The following is a 16182-nucleotide window of genomic DNA, read 5'->3' as shown; positions in this document are numbered from 1 at the left end:
GCAGACTTTAAAGTCGCCTGTGGCAAGACACAGTTTACACATCACTGGCTGTCCGTATTCACTTGGCTAGTCTTTGCACCCAGGTAAAACATTTATCCACAAGATGGCGGCAAAACAAAGACTGTCTTGGCTGACCTAAGCAGCATGTCCCCTTTGCTGCAAGTCATTGGCCTGCTCATGTTCAACTCATGTCCTCTGTCTCTATTGAATAAAAAAAATTGAATAAAAAAATCTATTTTCATATTGTGTTTGGAAGAAGAGAAATAAGAAAAACTCCAAAGTTTCTTATTACATGATTAAAATCTTTTTAAAAAATCACAAGGAGAAATATTGCCTCCTACTCCTACTCCTGCCTCTGGCCCCATAACAGCTGGGATGGCTCCAATCTTGAATTGGATAAGCTGAAGAAATGGATGGAAGGATGATCCAAAGAGAAACATCAAAGGCCCTCTCACAAAAAAAAGATAAGAACTCATTTTACACATTGTTGTTTGTTTGGGATATTTTAGAAACAACCGTAAACACTATTTACTACTTACCACTTTGTTCATTCTTGCTGACGTTCACTCTCCTCATCTTCTCTCTAAAGGAAGATGCAAACGCTCTCATTGTGAAAGATAAGTATACATCCATCTAACCTGCGACTCTGTCACAACTCTGATCAGCAATTCTTTCAGGTTTGTCTGTTTTGATGATGCTATTAATTGTTATTATCCTTTATCCAGGTAACTTTCAGAGAGGAGCGGAGGGAGGAGCGAAGCCAGCGTGACATTAAGGTGACATTAAGACCTAAGACAGGACGGATTGAACCCTTTCTCGTAAAAAGATAAGTATTCACTCTGCTTTTAATCAGAATATTGATAAATATCTAAAATTCTGCTCACCTGGTTGATAAAGTTACTAAAATGATTCCCTCTTTACTGTCATTTGTCCTTTAGAGAGAAGATGAGGAGAGTGAACGTCAGCAAGAATGAACAAAGTGGTAAGTAGTAAATAGTGTTTACGGTTGTTTCTAAAATAGCCCAAACATTCAAAAATCGTTGAGGTTTTAACTTTTATTCTTTCTTTTCTGCCTCTTGTTTCTAAATGTCAGGAAAAAGAGCCAAGATGAGAAGAAACTCCACACAGAAGATTTTCCCTCAGTAAAATGGTAAATATATTCATCTTGTTATGACGTTTGCTCACAATAACCAGGAGTGTTCCCGTTGTTCTGAAGTGATTCACTCTCATTTGGTGTTATTTGGTGTTTGTCTTTGAATGGAGAGGAGCAGTAACGACACTGGGAGACAAACAACAGGATGATCCAAAGACAACTGAGGGTCTTCAGAGCAGCGTGAACGGCCGTCACCTGAGAGCAAGACAGTCCTGGCGCCTTTGTGGTTCCCTCCAGGTACTCCAGCTTCATCCCACAGTCCAGAGAGATGCAGTTAGGTTGAATGTGAGTGTGAATAGTTGTCTGTTTCTCTGTGTTAGACTGACCTGTCCAGGTTGTACTCCTGCCTCTGGCCCCATAACAGCTGGGATGGCTCCAATCTTGAATTGGATAAGCTGAAGAAATGGATGGAAGGATGATCCAAAGAGAAACATCAAAGGCCCTCTCACCAGCTTTCATTTATTAAATTTGTCTTTACTGAACGATTTCTGGTGTGTATTTGCATTGATACTCAGACAACAGCTCCTCTTTCTGTTTGTGCTGGAAGATTCAGGCAAACACATATTACATATATAGATTGTTATGATATGACTCAGTTTCACATTTAGTGCTATATGAGAATGATAAGGTCCAGTTTAATAGTATTGCTAGTGTCTAATGAAATGAACACGTGATTTTCTTTTTTTTCTTTTCTTGCCTGTCCCGTTTGGCTCTTTTGCCATCAGAATTATTGTCTAAAGGCAAAGAAAGATGCCCAACGGATTTACTTTACCAAATTGACCATCCCAGCCTTGCCGTAATGGTCCATTTGATTCACCTTTTATTGTTTATTTTATTTTCACTTGCTGAATACGGGACAGACTTAACTGGGGGAAAGAAGGGGAGAAAGAAAGAGAAACAGCTGAGAAGAGGGACAGGGGAGAAGGGCAAAAAACAAAACCCAACAGAATGGGCAGGAAAAGAAAAAAAAGAAAAAGAAAGAAAAAAAGAAAATGCATATATCGATCACCTGGATCACCTGTTGAGAAAGAAAAAAGAAAACAAGCAGAAGAGAACAAGAGTAATAGAATAAAGAACATCACAATGATATATGGGAATATGACAGTAAATACTAAATATTAAACATTATTGTGCAGCACGTAAGATCAACAGAACACAGTGTGCTTTGAGGTAGGAGCCAAAAAGGGTGTAGTTTGTGGGTGTGATCACCCATGTGTACACCTGTGAGCATGGACGCGCTTGTTTTTTTAAAAGGTTCCTTCATGTAATGATCTGCTAGAGGGTGTGGGGGGGCCACAGCCCATCCTCCAGGGCATGAAGCAGGTATGGAGGAGATCAAAACTCCAGACATCCAGAGGCCCCCAGAACACAAGAGACCAAGGAAGACCAACAGAGGGGCAGCCGCGCCACTGTCCCAGAAAGAGGAGAGTCCCAGATGAGGGGTCACTCAGCAGCCGCGGAGCAGAAGCCAGGGGGAGTTGCAGTGACGCGCCCGTGAGCTCCGCCGGCAGCCAGCTGTGCCTGAGTGACCGAGCCCCAGGCCGAGAGGCCGGGGGCACCCCACCTCCGAAGTGGCCCGAGCGAGCCACAGGATCCAGGCCCCGATAAGCGGCTGCCAAGGAGTGAGCCGGTGTGTACCTGGACGCCCACCCCCAGACACAAAGAACCACCAACGCACCGATGTCTGAGGGAGTCTGCCATTGGCAGGGGAAGTGGTGGTGGGGGGAGATAGGCCTCCAAACCTTGGAGGGCCTGAGATGTCCCCAGAGAGGTGGCGTCTGATACCCAACCTGACATATAGACACAGACATACAGGCACACACAGACACAAACATCCATTCCCACCCTCATGCTCTCATATGCACTCACTCCACACTCAACCAACGTGGAGACAGACATAAAGAGACGCTGTACACACGATCACACTCCCCAAGCGTACTCTACGAACCGGGTCTAGGTACCCTTGCCCCTGGAGGGGGGAACTGCACCCAGACCCAGGTGGTGTTTCCCTTTTCCCTGCGGTGGGGAGAGGCAGACCACCCCGACATTTTTAAGATGTAATTTTCAAGTGAAAAACATAATATTTATCTGTTGCATAGTTTACAGTGCGGTGTTTTATGCACTGGGTTATCATGTAGAGTTCTGTTTGTCATCTAGCACCATAATCAGGTTTTGTTTTTATTGCATCTTAGATTTTCCAGCTACTGTGCCTGAGCAGCCACCCAGAGACCCTTTGCTGCAGTTAGTCTCCCTGCAGGAGGCGTCTGGCTGCTGGGTGCTTGATCCAGCTCTGGCTGCTGCACTGGGACAGACCAACGAGGAGGTGGAAAAGTCAAAGCCTGAAAAGATGCACTGAGAATAAACATCTGCATATCAGAAGCTAAAACACTGGTGGTAATCACACTCCTAACCTCCCACTGAGCTGTACCAGTGTCTGATATTATCCAGAAACCACACGGCAGCAGAAATTATTTTCCTCATCAGTTGTTGTAAAAACATGTCAGCACATTATTTTAGAGCATTTATGATATCACAGTTTGGGATTTCATCAGGAAGAGCATCCAGTGTAATAATCTGCCAAATCAAATATGCAGAGCTGCCCACCTTGGTGACCCCGTGTGACAAAGAAGTACACAAACATATGTAATATTACTGGTTGTAGAAAGTAAAATGTGTGTTCTGTCTGTTTTATTTGATTGATTTTGATTTGGGGAATTAGACCAGCAGTGAAGTGTGGGCCACCATTCTGGCTCTGATCTGGCTTCATGGTTTCAAGATGGATGCAAAGGACGAGTGGGAGCTTCTGGCTATGAAGGCTGCCTCGTGGCTCTGTGCTCACAATGGTACTAGCAATGATTGTAACAGATAAAATAACAGCTTTAAAAAACTGTTTCATTCTACAGCTTTCCTCCCACAATCATTATTTTAATATCTGTTTTGTGTTTTTAGCACCGTGTGTGTCAGAGTGTGTGGATGCTGGAAATGTCCTGCTGGGTTGCAGCGTGAAGAAAGAAGCTCTGGGACTCTGAGGGTTTTCTTAAAGTAGCTTCATCTTCAGAGTGAACAGAAGCAGGTCTGCTTACTCCACACTGCCTTTGATACAGAGCTGTTTTATATCATCAACCCCTTTTACATGTTTATTTGTCATGAATTATGTACCTAATATTGGTTTTACCATTGTGGAAAAAAAGTATGTCAAAATTGTCTGAATACTCCTGACACAGTAGAAGATTGGACCACTGCTGTGGCAGCTCATTCACAAAGTGTTTTAATTCCTTTTCTCTGCCACTAGATGGCGATTATGTTCATACTTTTACTGATTTCACACAGAAACACCAAAACCAATCTAAGAAGAGTCTTTTCCCTTCCTGTTATAGTTCTGAAAATGGCTTCAGTTCAGGACATTTTCAAGATGGTCCTCAGTGAATTGGAGTGAATAGAGCTAAACATTTAAAATAACTATTCACAGTGTTTACACCATCTTCTAAACAAAGTAGTCTATCTTAGCTTCTATTTTTTAGAAAGTAATATTTTTATGGCCAAATTGAAATGAAACCATACAGAACGTCATTCTGTTTCTCTCGCAGGAGTTACAATTTTATCCATAAAACACTTTCATTCTGCTAATTGACACTGATTGATCCTTGACAGGACTCTAGACTAACTTTTTGCCATGGGCGTACCGGTACGCCCAACTTTTTAAAGTTAGGCGTACCATGGACAAAAGTTAGGCGCACACAAATTTTATAATAATTTATATAATATAATGTGTTTTCTGGATACACTGTGCTTTTTCAGCATTCAAAGATTGATGACACCGTGTCAGAGCACTGGCTATGAATTTCAGAAGGATCAGGCCTTAATTTAACAGAAAAGTTATCAATAGTTATTTTCTTATTACAGCTACATCCACTTCTGTCGTGCCTAGGCTGCTCACTAGGGCTGGGTATCATCACTGATTTCTATAATCCATTCGATTCCGGTTTTCAAAGTCCCGATTCGATTCAACTTAGCCTCAGACAGTCAGAAATATTATAATTCTGATCATTTATCAGTACGGATACATGTCAGACTTCATCAGAATTGTGAACATCACAGCAGATGCCTTTGTGTGAAAGTAACTGAGAATAAAACACAGAAAAACATGAAGGAGATTTTCCTGGTCTGGCTTTTTATAGCAGATAACCTTAAAAATATTCTACAATGTTCTGCATATAAAGTTTAAATTTCTTCAGTATTGAACAACAGAAAAAATAGGCTTTCTTGTCCGAGGTCATTTAAGTGAAAAAAAGAAAAAGACAGCAGCCGACAGCGCTGTAAACAACGGTAGACTGGTGGGTAATAAGCAAATGAATAATGCAGAAAACAGAGATTGGAGACGGGAAACTGTTCTTGAAGTACGGAGAGAGATAGAGAGAGAGCTAGCTGTGCATGAAGTGTGATTTTAATAGTCGTGGAAGCAAAACAGCAAAATTCATGACGACATTGATCAAAGGTGAAGCGCAGTTTGCTGCTTCTTTTGCTGCTGGCTCGGTGAATTTTGGTTGGAGAGACAAAACCTGCAGCTCAGAATCAGCGCAAAAAGACGTAAACACAGCGCGGACGCATCAGAATCGCTGAGCTCCGACAGCGTGTCCGTCTAAGGCCGTCGCTTGAGAAAGCTGAGAAAGACAAAGCTGATTCTGATGCGTCGGGTCCGCTCTGTGTTTACGTCTTTGTGTGAATCCGTGTACCTGCTCTCATTTGCTGTTTGGTTGTTGTTGAAATGGTTTTGTGAGCTTTAATCTGAGAATCTGGCGTTTCTGGCAAAACACAGTTATATTTAAAAGTCATTCAGGATTTAATGAATTGATATCGCTTTATTCAAGCTACTCACCTCCCACTTCCACCTGCACTTTCATCTGGACCACGGCGAATCAGAGAGGTCCCGCCCCTTACTATCTCTGATTGGTTTAGTCCACGATAGGGGCAAAATGTGTGTCTGTTGTTGACCACAGGGAAGGTTGCAAATTTTTTTTTTTTTGCTACCCCAACAGTTTTAGTTGCACCACTGAAAAATTTGGTCGTATTTGCGACCAAATTGGTCGCACTCTAGAGCCCTGCTTGAACGTCTTAAGACAGCACATAGTCTTCATTCATGTTTGCTTATTCATGACTGTAGTTAGAGTTACATCTGAATTTTCAAAAACTGCCTGTTTTGACTTTTCAAATAATAATTAGCATAAAAAGTTATGAAATCTGTTTGGTTTTTTATTTCTTTGTTGTAACAATTTTGGAAATAAATTGTATATTGGCGTAAAAGTATCAATATATTTGAGGTTTGAGCAGCAAAGTTGAGTACCAGGGTTATGCTTCTGAATAACTTCCCAAGTCTTCTCTGCCAATGCCAAATAGCTTTCTGGGTGCTGCGCTGCACTGTCAGAGCACACCTCCTTATCTAAGGTTTTCTGTGTTTCTTATTCTCTTTAAAAGTTCTGCTGAGGGCCTCCTATACTCGAAGTCTAAGAGCCAACTCTGTTCTTTGGCTCGACTTTCTTCCATAATCTTTTCACTTTTGTGAGAAATAAAACACAATTTAAGAACAGATTGTCATAAAAAGAAATGACATCAATAACTACACCAAGGACATTCAAAACAAATTTTAAACTTGGCTTAAAGACCATAAGTCTGATCTGAAAATGTCGACCAACTTCAACATTTAGATTGTGACACTAACTTGTCTCTCTTCCACAGTGTGTTTCTTTTGTCCTGCTCCCCTCTCCCTTAACCAGTTGTGGCAAATGGCTGCCCCTTCCTGAGCCTTGATCTCCCAGAGGTTTCTTCCTGTTAAAAGGGAGTTTTTATTTCCCACTGTTGCCAGGTACTTGCTCAAAGAGGATCATTCAATTGTTGGTTTTTTCCCTGTATTACTTAGTGTATTTACCTTACAATATAAAGCACCTTGAGGTGACTGTTGTGTTGATTTGGCGCTATATAATTAAAACTGAATTACATCTCTGAAGAAATGTTACATGCATGTTTTGTTGCCTTTTTAAAGTGATGGGGGAATAATTGTAATGGGCTAATAAAAAGGGACAGACGTGCTCTGTGTAAAGATCAACCCTTTGACCATCATTCACTGCATCATTAATTGCTTTAACTTATAGTCCATAGTGCTGTAAAAACAAAAAAAGAAAAAGCTGAGTCATTTTCACATTTTTATTGAGGTTTGAATTCCGAAAGTCTGTTGCTGATCTCAGTAAATGTAACAGGATGTCTCCGAAAATTTACAGTTGTGGATAAAACAGGGTGATGTGTTATTGTCAGGTTTGTATTCCCGTGAAAAGATCTTTTTTTATTGAGTCTGCTTTTGGCTAAAGGCCAACGTATCGACCTTCCTTGGGACAGAAAATAATCTGTATCTTAGTCTTAATACTCGTCAACAACACACAAAACAAAAATGAGCATTTAAATTTAAATGACATAAATAACACTGAATATAAACAGTCTGGTTTTCTAATATTGAAATGAAAGAAATTCTATTTTTTAAATTCAATCATTTTGAATTTTTAGCAGCACTGCCAAACTCTGATTCCTTCTTTAATAAACCTGGAGAGTCACTTACCTCTGTGTCAGTACTTACCAAAATATTGCCTCTTGCCCCTCTGACAGATGACCTCGCCTGAGAAAAATAAAACAAAAAACCTTAAAATGGCTGCAACTGCTGTGCTCCCTAAATTAGTACAAATGGGGGGGAAAGGAGAGTAGGCATGTTAAATATTACAGTTAGATTTTCTTAAACTTTCACTCTTAGAAAGCATTCTGTTTTAAAGCGAGCACTTCAAAGACATGATGTTTGTGCAGGTCTCCACTCCTTCCTCCTCATGTTATCCAGCCACTGGTTCAGTCTTGCTGCTCCAGCATAACCTTTAGTAAAACGAGAGGCTCAGAAGCAACAAGAGTATTGTGTGAAAAGAGATCTGAATAAACAAAGAGTGGCAGACCCCCGGCTGTGTTGTGTTCTTGCTCTTAGCAACTTTATGGTGATTCAGAACATACAGAACAGCTGGGGGCCGGCGGAGCTCACGGGCGCGTCACTGCAACTCCCCCTGGCTTCTGCTCCGCGGCTGCTGGGCGAGCCCTCATCTGGGACTCTCCTCAGCTCTTACTGGAACAGTGGCGCGGCTGCCCCTCTGTTGGTCTTCCTTGGTCTCTTGTGTTCTGGGGACCTCTGGATGTCTGGAGTTTTGATCTCCTCCATACCCGCTTCACACCCTGGAGGACGGGGCTGTGGCTCCCCACACTCCCTAGCAGATCATTACATGGAGAAACCTTTGGAATGCAAGCATGCTGATCCACACAGGTATGCACACAGGTGTACACACGGGTATTCACAGACGCGGACTAAAGCTTTCTTGGCTGCTGCCTCAAAGCACACTGTGCGCTGTCTATCTTGCGTGCGGAACAATATCGTTTATTATTTAGTAACTATTGATATCTATGACTAGCTAGTTTATTGTGATGGTGCTTTGTTTTTTCTATTATTATGTTGCTCTTTGTTGTTTGCTGTCTCCTCTGTTTGGTTTTCTTGTTTTTTTTTCTCCATACAGGTGACCCAGGAGTTTTTTTTTTTTGTTTTTTTTTGTTGTTTGTTTGTTTTTTTTTTTTCTTTTTTCTCTCTCTTCCCCCCCCTTCTCACCGTCTCTTCTCCCCTTTGGTTTTCTTTCTTTCTCTCCCCCTCTTTCTCTCATTCATTCCCCCTGTCCTATTTAAAAAAAAATAAAAAATGACAAAGGATGAACTGAAGCTCCGCCATCACGTGATGTCGCATACTGCTGTTTCTGATGTCATTTAAAAAAAAAAAAAAAAAAAAAAAAAAAGAACATACAGATCCTTTTTTATAGATGATGTTTGCTGAGTATTCATGCATGCATCATCCATTAATGTTTGGGAGGAGGGGCTGATTGACTTTGTCAGGACTGTTTTTCCCCAATAAGCCACCAATATTAAACTTTGACGAGCCTTATGGCCAACTCAACCCATCAGATCTTTACGGAAGCGTAGAGCTGCCACCCAGGCAAAAGAAAAATACAAGTGTATCACGTTATAACGTGAAAGGTTTATTGTTCTAACAAGATACTTTTCCTGTTTGTACAATATACTATCATGTTTGTACAATATACTTTTCACGTTTGAACAACATAATATCACGTTCGTACAATATACATAATTATCACGTTCGTACAATATACATAATTATCACGTTCGTACAATATAAATATTATATTGTACGAACGTGATAGTATATTGTACAAACAGGAAAAGTATCTTGTTAGAACAATAAACCTTTCACGTTATAACGTGATACACTTGTATTTTTCTTTTGCCTGGGTGGCAGCTCTACGCTTCCGTAGATCTTTGATGTGTTAAAGCCAAAAACCTGCTACAAGACACAATCGAGAGGACTGATGAGAAAAGAAAGTGAACTGGATTTTCTTCAAATTTAAAGAGCACCGTTAGCTTTAGCCCATTTAGCTTTGTTAGTGAGCATACATGTAGCTTACAAATAAGTAAATTGAATTAAGGGAGGGAAGAATCAACTTGAAGGCTGAACTCCAGGAAAAACTAGGAAGCTTGAAAGGGAAACAGCAGTTACTTTGGCTGTTGCCACAGCCGCTCCTTAAATACCTGGTCTTGCTGACACACTTAATTATCACGCTGGTGCCTACATGAAGGTGAGAACTTCACTCCCAACCACTGAATAGACAAGATTGTATCCACACGACGGCTTTATTGATCCCTTTGCAGAGGTTTGATATTTCTTAAAATAAATCTCAGAAAATCGGTTTGGTTTCGTTGTTTAAATTATTTTTCCACAACAACAAACAGAAGCATTGATGTGAGCATCGGTCCAAACAAAAACAATACAAAGATATTATTAGTAGCTAACATATTGCACTTTGGGCTACTGACTAGATAGCCACTAATTACACGAGGAAATACAAGAATAACTGAATGCAATTTGATTTATTGAATTTGTTTATTGAAAATGACTTGAAGAAAGACGAGAACATTTGTTGTCATTTAAAGTTTTCTTTATTTTGTGCCAAATTGGTGCCAAATCAATAAATGAGCAGTAGAAGCTACCGTTCACAGATGGAAAATGTAAAACACTCACTTGCCACTCTATTAAGAACATGTTGCTTTTTGGTCAATGTGACGGACCAAAAAGCAACAAAGTTATTGTACCCAATTGATCCCTATGAGCGACCGTGGAGAGGAAAAACTCCCTTTTAACAGGAAGAAACCTCTGGCAGAACCAGGCTCAGGGAGGGCGGCCATCTGCTTCGACCGGTTGGTGGATAAGTGAGTGTTTTTTGTGCATATTAAATATTTAATTACTGTGAATGTTATATTAAATATTTAAATGACATATATACTTACCTGAAGCAGACGTGATGTGGGAAATTTCTGAAAATACCACACAGAAATGAGCAGCCTTCAAAGTGGTTTATTAATTTGAAGGCTGCTCATGTATGCTGTGTGGCTTACCTGTGTCTGTTATTTCTGAAATACGTCTCTGAGTCTTCTTTCCACCTCCCAGCGGGATTTATCCGAGACGCTTTCTTCCCACATCTTTCTGAATTTCCTGTGTTTGACCAGGTCTTTTAGGATGGCCTTTCCATGAGCTCTGCAGAGAGAAGCATTTTTAATCAGCACATTAGTTTCTAAGTAAATGCAGAGAATTTATCAAAAGAAAGTCAAAATAGAAATATCAGCCTATAATTGTTAAAAGTTCACACTGACCTGACTTCAGAGGAAGCATCCTGACACAGTTCACTGACAGCCAACAGGAAGCATTTGGTGAAAATCTGTCCTGCAGACAGAACTTTCTCTGCTTCCGTGAATTTATTGATTATAAGGAGCCCCAGTGCGGCACCAGCTCTCACGAGAAAAGCTCTTATGTCTGAGGAAGGAAACACAGACAAATCCACTCAGTGTGTTTGATTTTCACCTGATCTGATTGTGATGCTGGGGTCACAGATACTCTTCACAGGTGTGAACTTACTTCAAACCCATAGTCACCAGGCTGTTTAGAAAGCGACTTGGGCTGCAACCGTGAAGCAGAGCGGTCAGAGCTTCCTTGGCATGCTGCTGGATGAACACATTGGCATTTGCCCTTGCAAACACCTGGAGTAAACTGTCACAGGTCCATTCAGCTTCTTTGTCCATCCTCTCTCTGAGGTGTACACACAAATATATTACGGTGTCCAGTGCCGCACAGGACACAAGAGCGATTGTTTTTAATCTAAAGAATCAGAGGAAATTTCAGCAGTTAGAAATCAAACTTGTTACAAAGATGCATGAGACAGGGCACGCTTGCAAACATGGACAGAAGAGGGTGGCATAAAGACAGATGTAGAGAAAAACAGCTGGTATCTGTGGAGCAGGGAAATTATTTTACTGCTATTGTTAAATAATTGTCATCATTAGCATTGCATTAATAATATAATCTGGAGTTGATATTGCATTCAGAGGTTTAAACAGTGTCTCTTTCAGAAAGACTGAGTTGCAGGCTGACAGGAAGTTGTATGCAGAAGTGAAAGCAGGAAGTTATTTTGAGCAGCAGGCTAAGACGAGGCTTTAACAATGTAACAGATAGCTTTAAGAAGGCCTTAAGCAGTTATGACTATTTTATACACAATGCATATCTGTGCTTATTAAAGAGTTGGAGCTCGGTCAATTAATTGGGGGTCGGAAGCGTTGTTCGGCGCGATGTTCGGACAATCTATTGTGCAAGTGACTTGGAGCCATAGAAGGAATTGCAATACATGCTTACAAAACACTTATATATCAGATCATTTTATATTAAGGTTTTAGTAGAGGTTCTTGGTTAAAACATTTATTTAGTAGAAGACATACACATAGTCTCAGTGAGCTTCTGGTCTAGTGAAAGGTCAGAAGTGCAACAGGTGAATTGAGAAAGAGCATTTGAGGACGAGACACAGACAGTAGGAGGTGAAGAGGTGACACAAAGAGCATGTGAGGTCAACACATACACACACATTAGTTAGATTTATTTAGAGGAGAGATTAGTTATGTCTCGACAAGAAAGAGGAACAATTCACTTTAAGATAAGAACGGAAAGTACCAGCCATGAAAATAGAAGATGATCTTCTGGGTTAAAAGTCTGATCTATGTATAAAATGTATCTGTGACGCATGAAGGGGCGTCAGTAAATCAAACCCTGATGCTATAAAATATCTGTTCATGCTTTGATTAAGTCGAGGACTACTGGCTGTCTGCGTACAGAGTGTCTTCCCACACGTGTGTTCATTAAAATCATTGTTTGACCAAGAGCTTCTGGACCATGGGTGGTTTGTACTCTCCCTCCTCAATTTTGAACCTTAACATTTGGGGGCTTCGTCCGGTGGTTGAGGAGGGAGAATTGGAGGTTTAGATGGAGAAATTTGGTGGTCTCTGAGGTGGTCTGACGGGCAGACATGAATTCCAGTGGTCGAAGTGAGTGGGCATAAGCCGGCTTATCCAAAAGGTAAGGCACTACCTGTTGAATTATTTCCAAAGTGTGCCAAATTGGACATGATAAAATTTAAGTCTACTCACTGAAGTTACTGGTGGATGTCTGTTTTGATTTTGATGAAAAATCTCATGAGTTGAAGCAGTTAGAGTTCTGCTAAGAAGAAATGAAAGCAGTAAAGTCTGCTAAAGCAGTTAGAGTCTGCCAGGAAAAGTTTAAATACTGGGTTGAAGTCCCAAAGAAATTGAGTTAGAGTCTCAAGTAGTTTGGTAGGGAATTGGTTATTTTGTTGGTTAGAGTCCAAATTTGGTCATAAGAGTGGACCTGAGCGGTCATTTTGTGAGTTGGAGTCTCCATTGACCACTAGGTTGCACCTGCCTCAGTTATACACTTGTTTCGGGTGTTGATTGTTGTTTCAAAGTATTATAAATTATTTTAGAACGGAACCGTGGGGGTTCTAGGAAGCGCAGTGCTCAGAGGTAACGCTTGCCAATGCCAAGGACGCTTAGGCATTGTCCTCGAAGAGGGATAGTCAGTTGGTCACTGTGGAGCTTGGGGCACTCCAGAATAACTAGGAGTTAGAGTCTCCTTACCGTTTGGAACGGTACCTGCGCTTTTTTGGACAGGAGAAGTTGGACTTCGGGCGTGTAACTTTAACTTAAAACTTCAGGGTAAGCCTTGGCTGTGAAACGCCAAAATTAGAGCTTCAGGCAAAGTTTGGGTTGGTTGACGCTTTTAAATTGAGTTAGGGACTTTAGAGATGAGGCCAGAAACTGTTGGACAGATACTGGTTAATTGGTCGCAAAAAACTCAGGGAGTTTATCCGCTGGGCGGTTATTTTAAATTTGTCGAAATTGGGTAGGCGCTAAAGCTGACAGATCTGACAGTGGTTGTAAATATAAGACGTCGTTGTAATATAGAATAAGAAAATTTGGTGTGAGAGATCTCTGTGTGTCGAGTCAGTAATGCACTGACTGCCTGCTGCTATTTTTAGATGTGTGTGTGTGAGTGAAAATGCAAATGAGTAAGCAGTGAACTGTTTAAACCACAGTTGGTTTTACAAATACTGCTGCAAACATTGTAGAGTGTGTGTTTAAGATGCCATTTATGTTTATTAGAGGGTTATAAATAAAGTATTGAGTTGCCGTAGTGGATGTATAGTAATTGACTGAAGTTGGATGTAGATATATAAATATATTGAGTGCACTGTGTATACTTAAGATTAACATATTACTTTCAGTAGTAACTTCTCTCCAGCAATAGTTGCTGGTGTGGTTTATTTTTTCAATTTCTTGTGTGTGCGGTGAGAATTAATGGAGGTTTCAATTTTTTGTTTGTTTGTTTTTTACTTGCTCTTTTTGATTATGACAAGCATGTCTGAAATACTCTTAGGAAAGTGTGTTTTGAGTTATATTCCTCAACTCTGGTCACACTTTAAGTGTGTGAATGCGGTGACTAGAAGGTTTTGAATGATGAATAAAGGTGTGAGAGGTATTTCTTTGGTGATGTAAAGTAGGATGTTTTAAAGTTTGAAAGTGTTTTTAATTTAAGAGATGCATGAGTGATGTTATAAGAGTTTAGTTTATTTAAAAGGTGTGTGTGTGAGAGGATTATGAAATCATTGTGTGAATGATGCTACATTTTAGATCAAAAGTTAGTAGAATTACAGAGGGTTTGTAGATTGTAAATACAAAATAAGTTTGATTAGCCTGAAGAAACAGAAAAGCAGCTTGAGCTGCTCTGAGAAGCTGTGTGTGTGTGACAGGAAGTTACATGCGCATAAAAGGAAGTGACTGTGACGAGTGAGCACCCAGAGAGAGAAACAGATGAGTTAAACTTTAGGCAGATAAAGCGAATGGAGGTTTTGAGAAAAGAAATGAAAAGGATATTAATTGTATGTTTTAGTGTGTTAACACAGATTACAGATAAATAAAGGTGGACTTCTCTCAACCTGGAATTTTGAGTACGGCGCCAAAACCACTAGAGTAGCATAATTGGGAGAAAACAGGCCAGATTTTGGCTTAAAATTTTACAGCTTGACCTCGCACTTGTCCCCATCCTGAGAAGAAGCTCAAAGGACAGTTAATCTCCTGATGAAGACCGACAGAACATCGTGGACTTCAAGAATTAATAGCAGGCAAAAGACAGTGCAACTGAAACCACACTGACGACACCAGCAGCAGCATGTAGGGAACCACGAGGTGGAAACATGTACTGTAAATTACAGGCTGGGCAGTTGAACAGTGGGATAATGAACGGCGGTAAAGCACTGGACACTGATTGTCAGATTTGCCATGCTTGGAGTAATCTTGAAAGAGACGAGTGAAAGGATCAACAGAAAAGAAGAAACTACGTGATGGAACATGCACGGTGGACTGAAGGCTGGTAAGAACAGTGCCACACGGCTGTGTAAAGGCACTGAATGTGATATTTTGCCAGGCTGGGACTTAATCAAAAAGGACACTGAGAGAAGAGGTCAGGGACCAGTGAAAGGTGAAGCAGGACGAGTTCGACTGTGAGAATACAGGGTGTAATTGGACTGAAAGTGAAGCTTGAACTCATGATGGTTTAGAGATGTCCACCGTCACAAACAAAGAGGTAACCAACAATAGAAAACACACATACACAAAGTGTTACATGTGAAATTATTTTTGGAAAGAATCAGAAGTGAGATAATTTTGAATTAAGAAATCAGTGTAAAGATGCATTAATTAAACCTGATTATAACATACAGAGGCAATGAAGAAAGCAGCTTACACTCACTGAACAAAATACATAGGAAAAGCAATGAAGACCTGCTTACACGTATATACATGACATAAGCTGGGATTTCTGACCAGAGAGAGGGAAACGGGTAGTTTAAGTACTTAAGATAATGATGAAAATGTCTCAGTTGTGTTTCTTTAGGGGCTAAACAGACCTGGATCAATTCTCCACATGCAGCGATCGGAAGAAACCTGTAGGTTAACTTGACTGGACATGCTAAGGCAAGTTTTTGGTTGAATTGTTCACAGCGCCATGTCTCCACAAACCTGACAAGTGGGCCCTAACTTCTGGCTGAGGAGCAGGAATGCTGTTAATAAGGTGGGAACTTAAAATTTGGGTTAGTAAATTTGGGAAAGAAACTGACGGCTTGAGTGGAGAATTGTGCAGGAGTCTGACACACTGCAAAAGCAACATATGCAAATTCACACACACAAACAGAAAATGCATTAACCTTATATAGACAAGACAAGCTCATGGAGTTTAATGCATAGACACTGATTAAACCTGGCTAAGAACACAAACATATGCAATGAAGAACAGCTTGCTATTTTGTATGAATGATACAATGGTGTGAATGTTTAATAAAATGCATTTGAGTTTGTAATTGAGGAATAGAAGAAGCCATATGACAAAGGGAGTGAGTTATGTAAACAAAAAGTGATTAAAGTAGTTTTAAAAGAGTGACTTAGGAGTGCTCTCTCGTACTGAGTGATCAAAACCAGTGATCACTGTAGAAAGAAATAAA

General features: G+C 40.5%; 1 protein-coding gene and 2 long non-coding RNA genes across 3 annotated transcripts; 2 read left to right on the top strand and 1 right to left on the bottom strand.

Moving 5' to 3' along the window:
- The first annotated feature begins 309 nt into the window (after window positions 1-309).
- On the top strand, window positions 310-2382 carry LOC146653674 (uncharacterized). The gene is made up of 4 exons (XR_014907272.1): window positions 310-982; window positions 1094-1150; window positions 1266-1390; window positions 1474-2382. It is a non-coding gene; the product is annotated as an uncharacterized LOC146653674 (long non-coding RNA).
- A 236-nt stretch (window positions 2383-2618) lies between these two features.
- Window positions 2619-7115, top strand: LOC146653673 (uncharacterized). Its single transcript, XR_014907197.1, has 3 exons — window positions 2619-3476; window positions 3873-3996; window positions 4103-7115. It is a non-coding gene; the product is annotated as an uncharacterized LOC146653673 (long non-coding RNA).
- Window positions 7116-9531: 2416 nt separating this feature from the next.
- On the bottom strand, window positions 9532-15691 carry LOC146653672 (TOG array regulator of axonemal microtubules protein 2-like). Its single transcript, XM_085380528.1, has 4 exons — window positions 15684-15691; window positions 11209-11441; window positions 10940-11099; window positions 9532-10868 (listed from the first exon to the last, which is right to left on the bottom strand). Exons 1-4 carry the CDS (start codon window positions 15689-15691, stop codon window positions 10694-10696), a joined length of 576 nt encoding a protein of 191 aa, XP_085236654.1. The 3' UTR covers window positions 9532-10693.
- Between the last annotated feature and the right edge of the window lie 491 nt (window positions 15692-16182).

This window comes from Rhamphochromis longiceps, linkage group LG14 (assembly GCF_057381845.1).
Source record: "Rhamphochromis longiceps isolate RC_006_pf linkage group LG14, R_longiceps_female_GT1.1, whole genome shotgun sequence".
Taxonomy (NCBI): Eukaryota; Metazoa; Chordata; class Actinopteri; order Cichliformes; family Cichlidae; genus Rhamphochromis; species Rhamphochromis longiceps.
Note: the sequence above shows the minus strand (reverse complement) of the source record. Positions and strands in the feature narration are given on the sequence as shown.

Coding starts and splice junctions, on each gene's coding strand:
- LOC146653672 (XM_085380528.1), bottom strand. Junction 11,100..11,208: donor AAACAGCCTGGTGACTATGG/GTTTGAAGTAAG, acceptor TTCCTTCCTCAG/ACATAAGAGCTTTTCTCGTG. Junction 10,869..10,939: donor GATGCTTCCTCTGAAGTCAG/GTCAGTGTGAAC, acceptor AATTCTCTGCAT/TTACTTAGAAACTAATGTGC.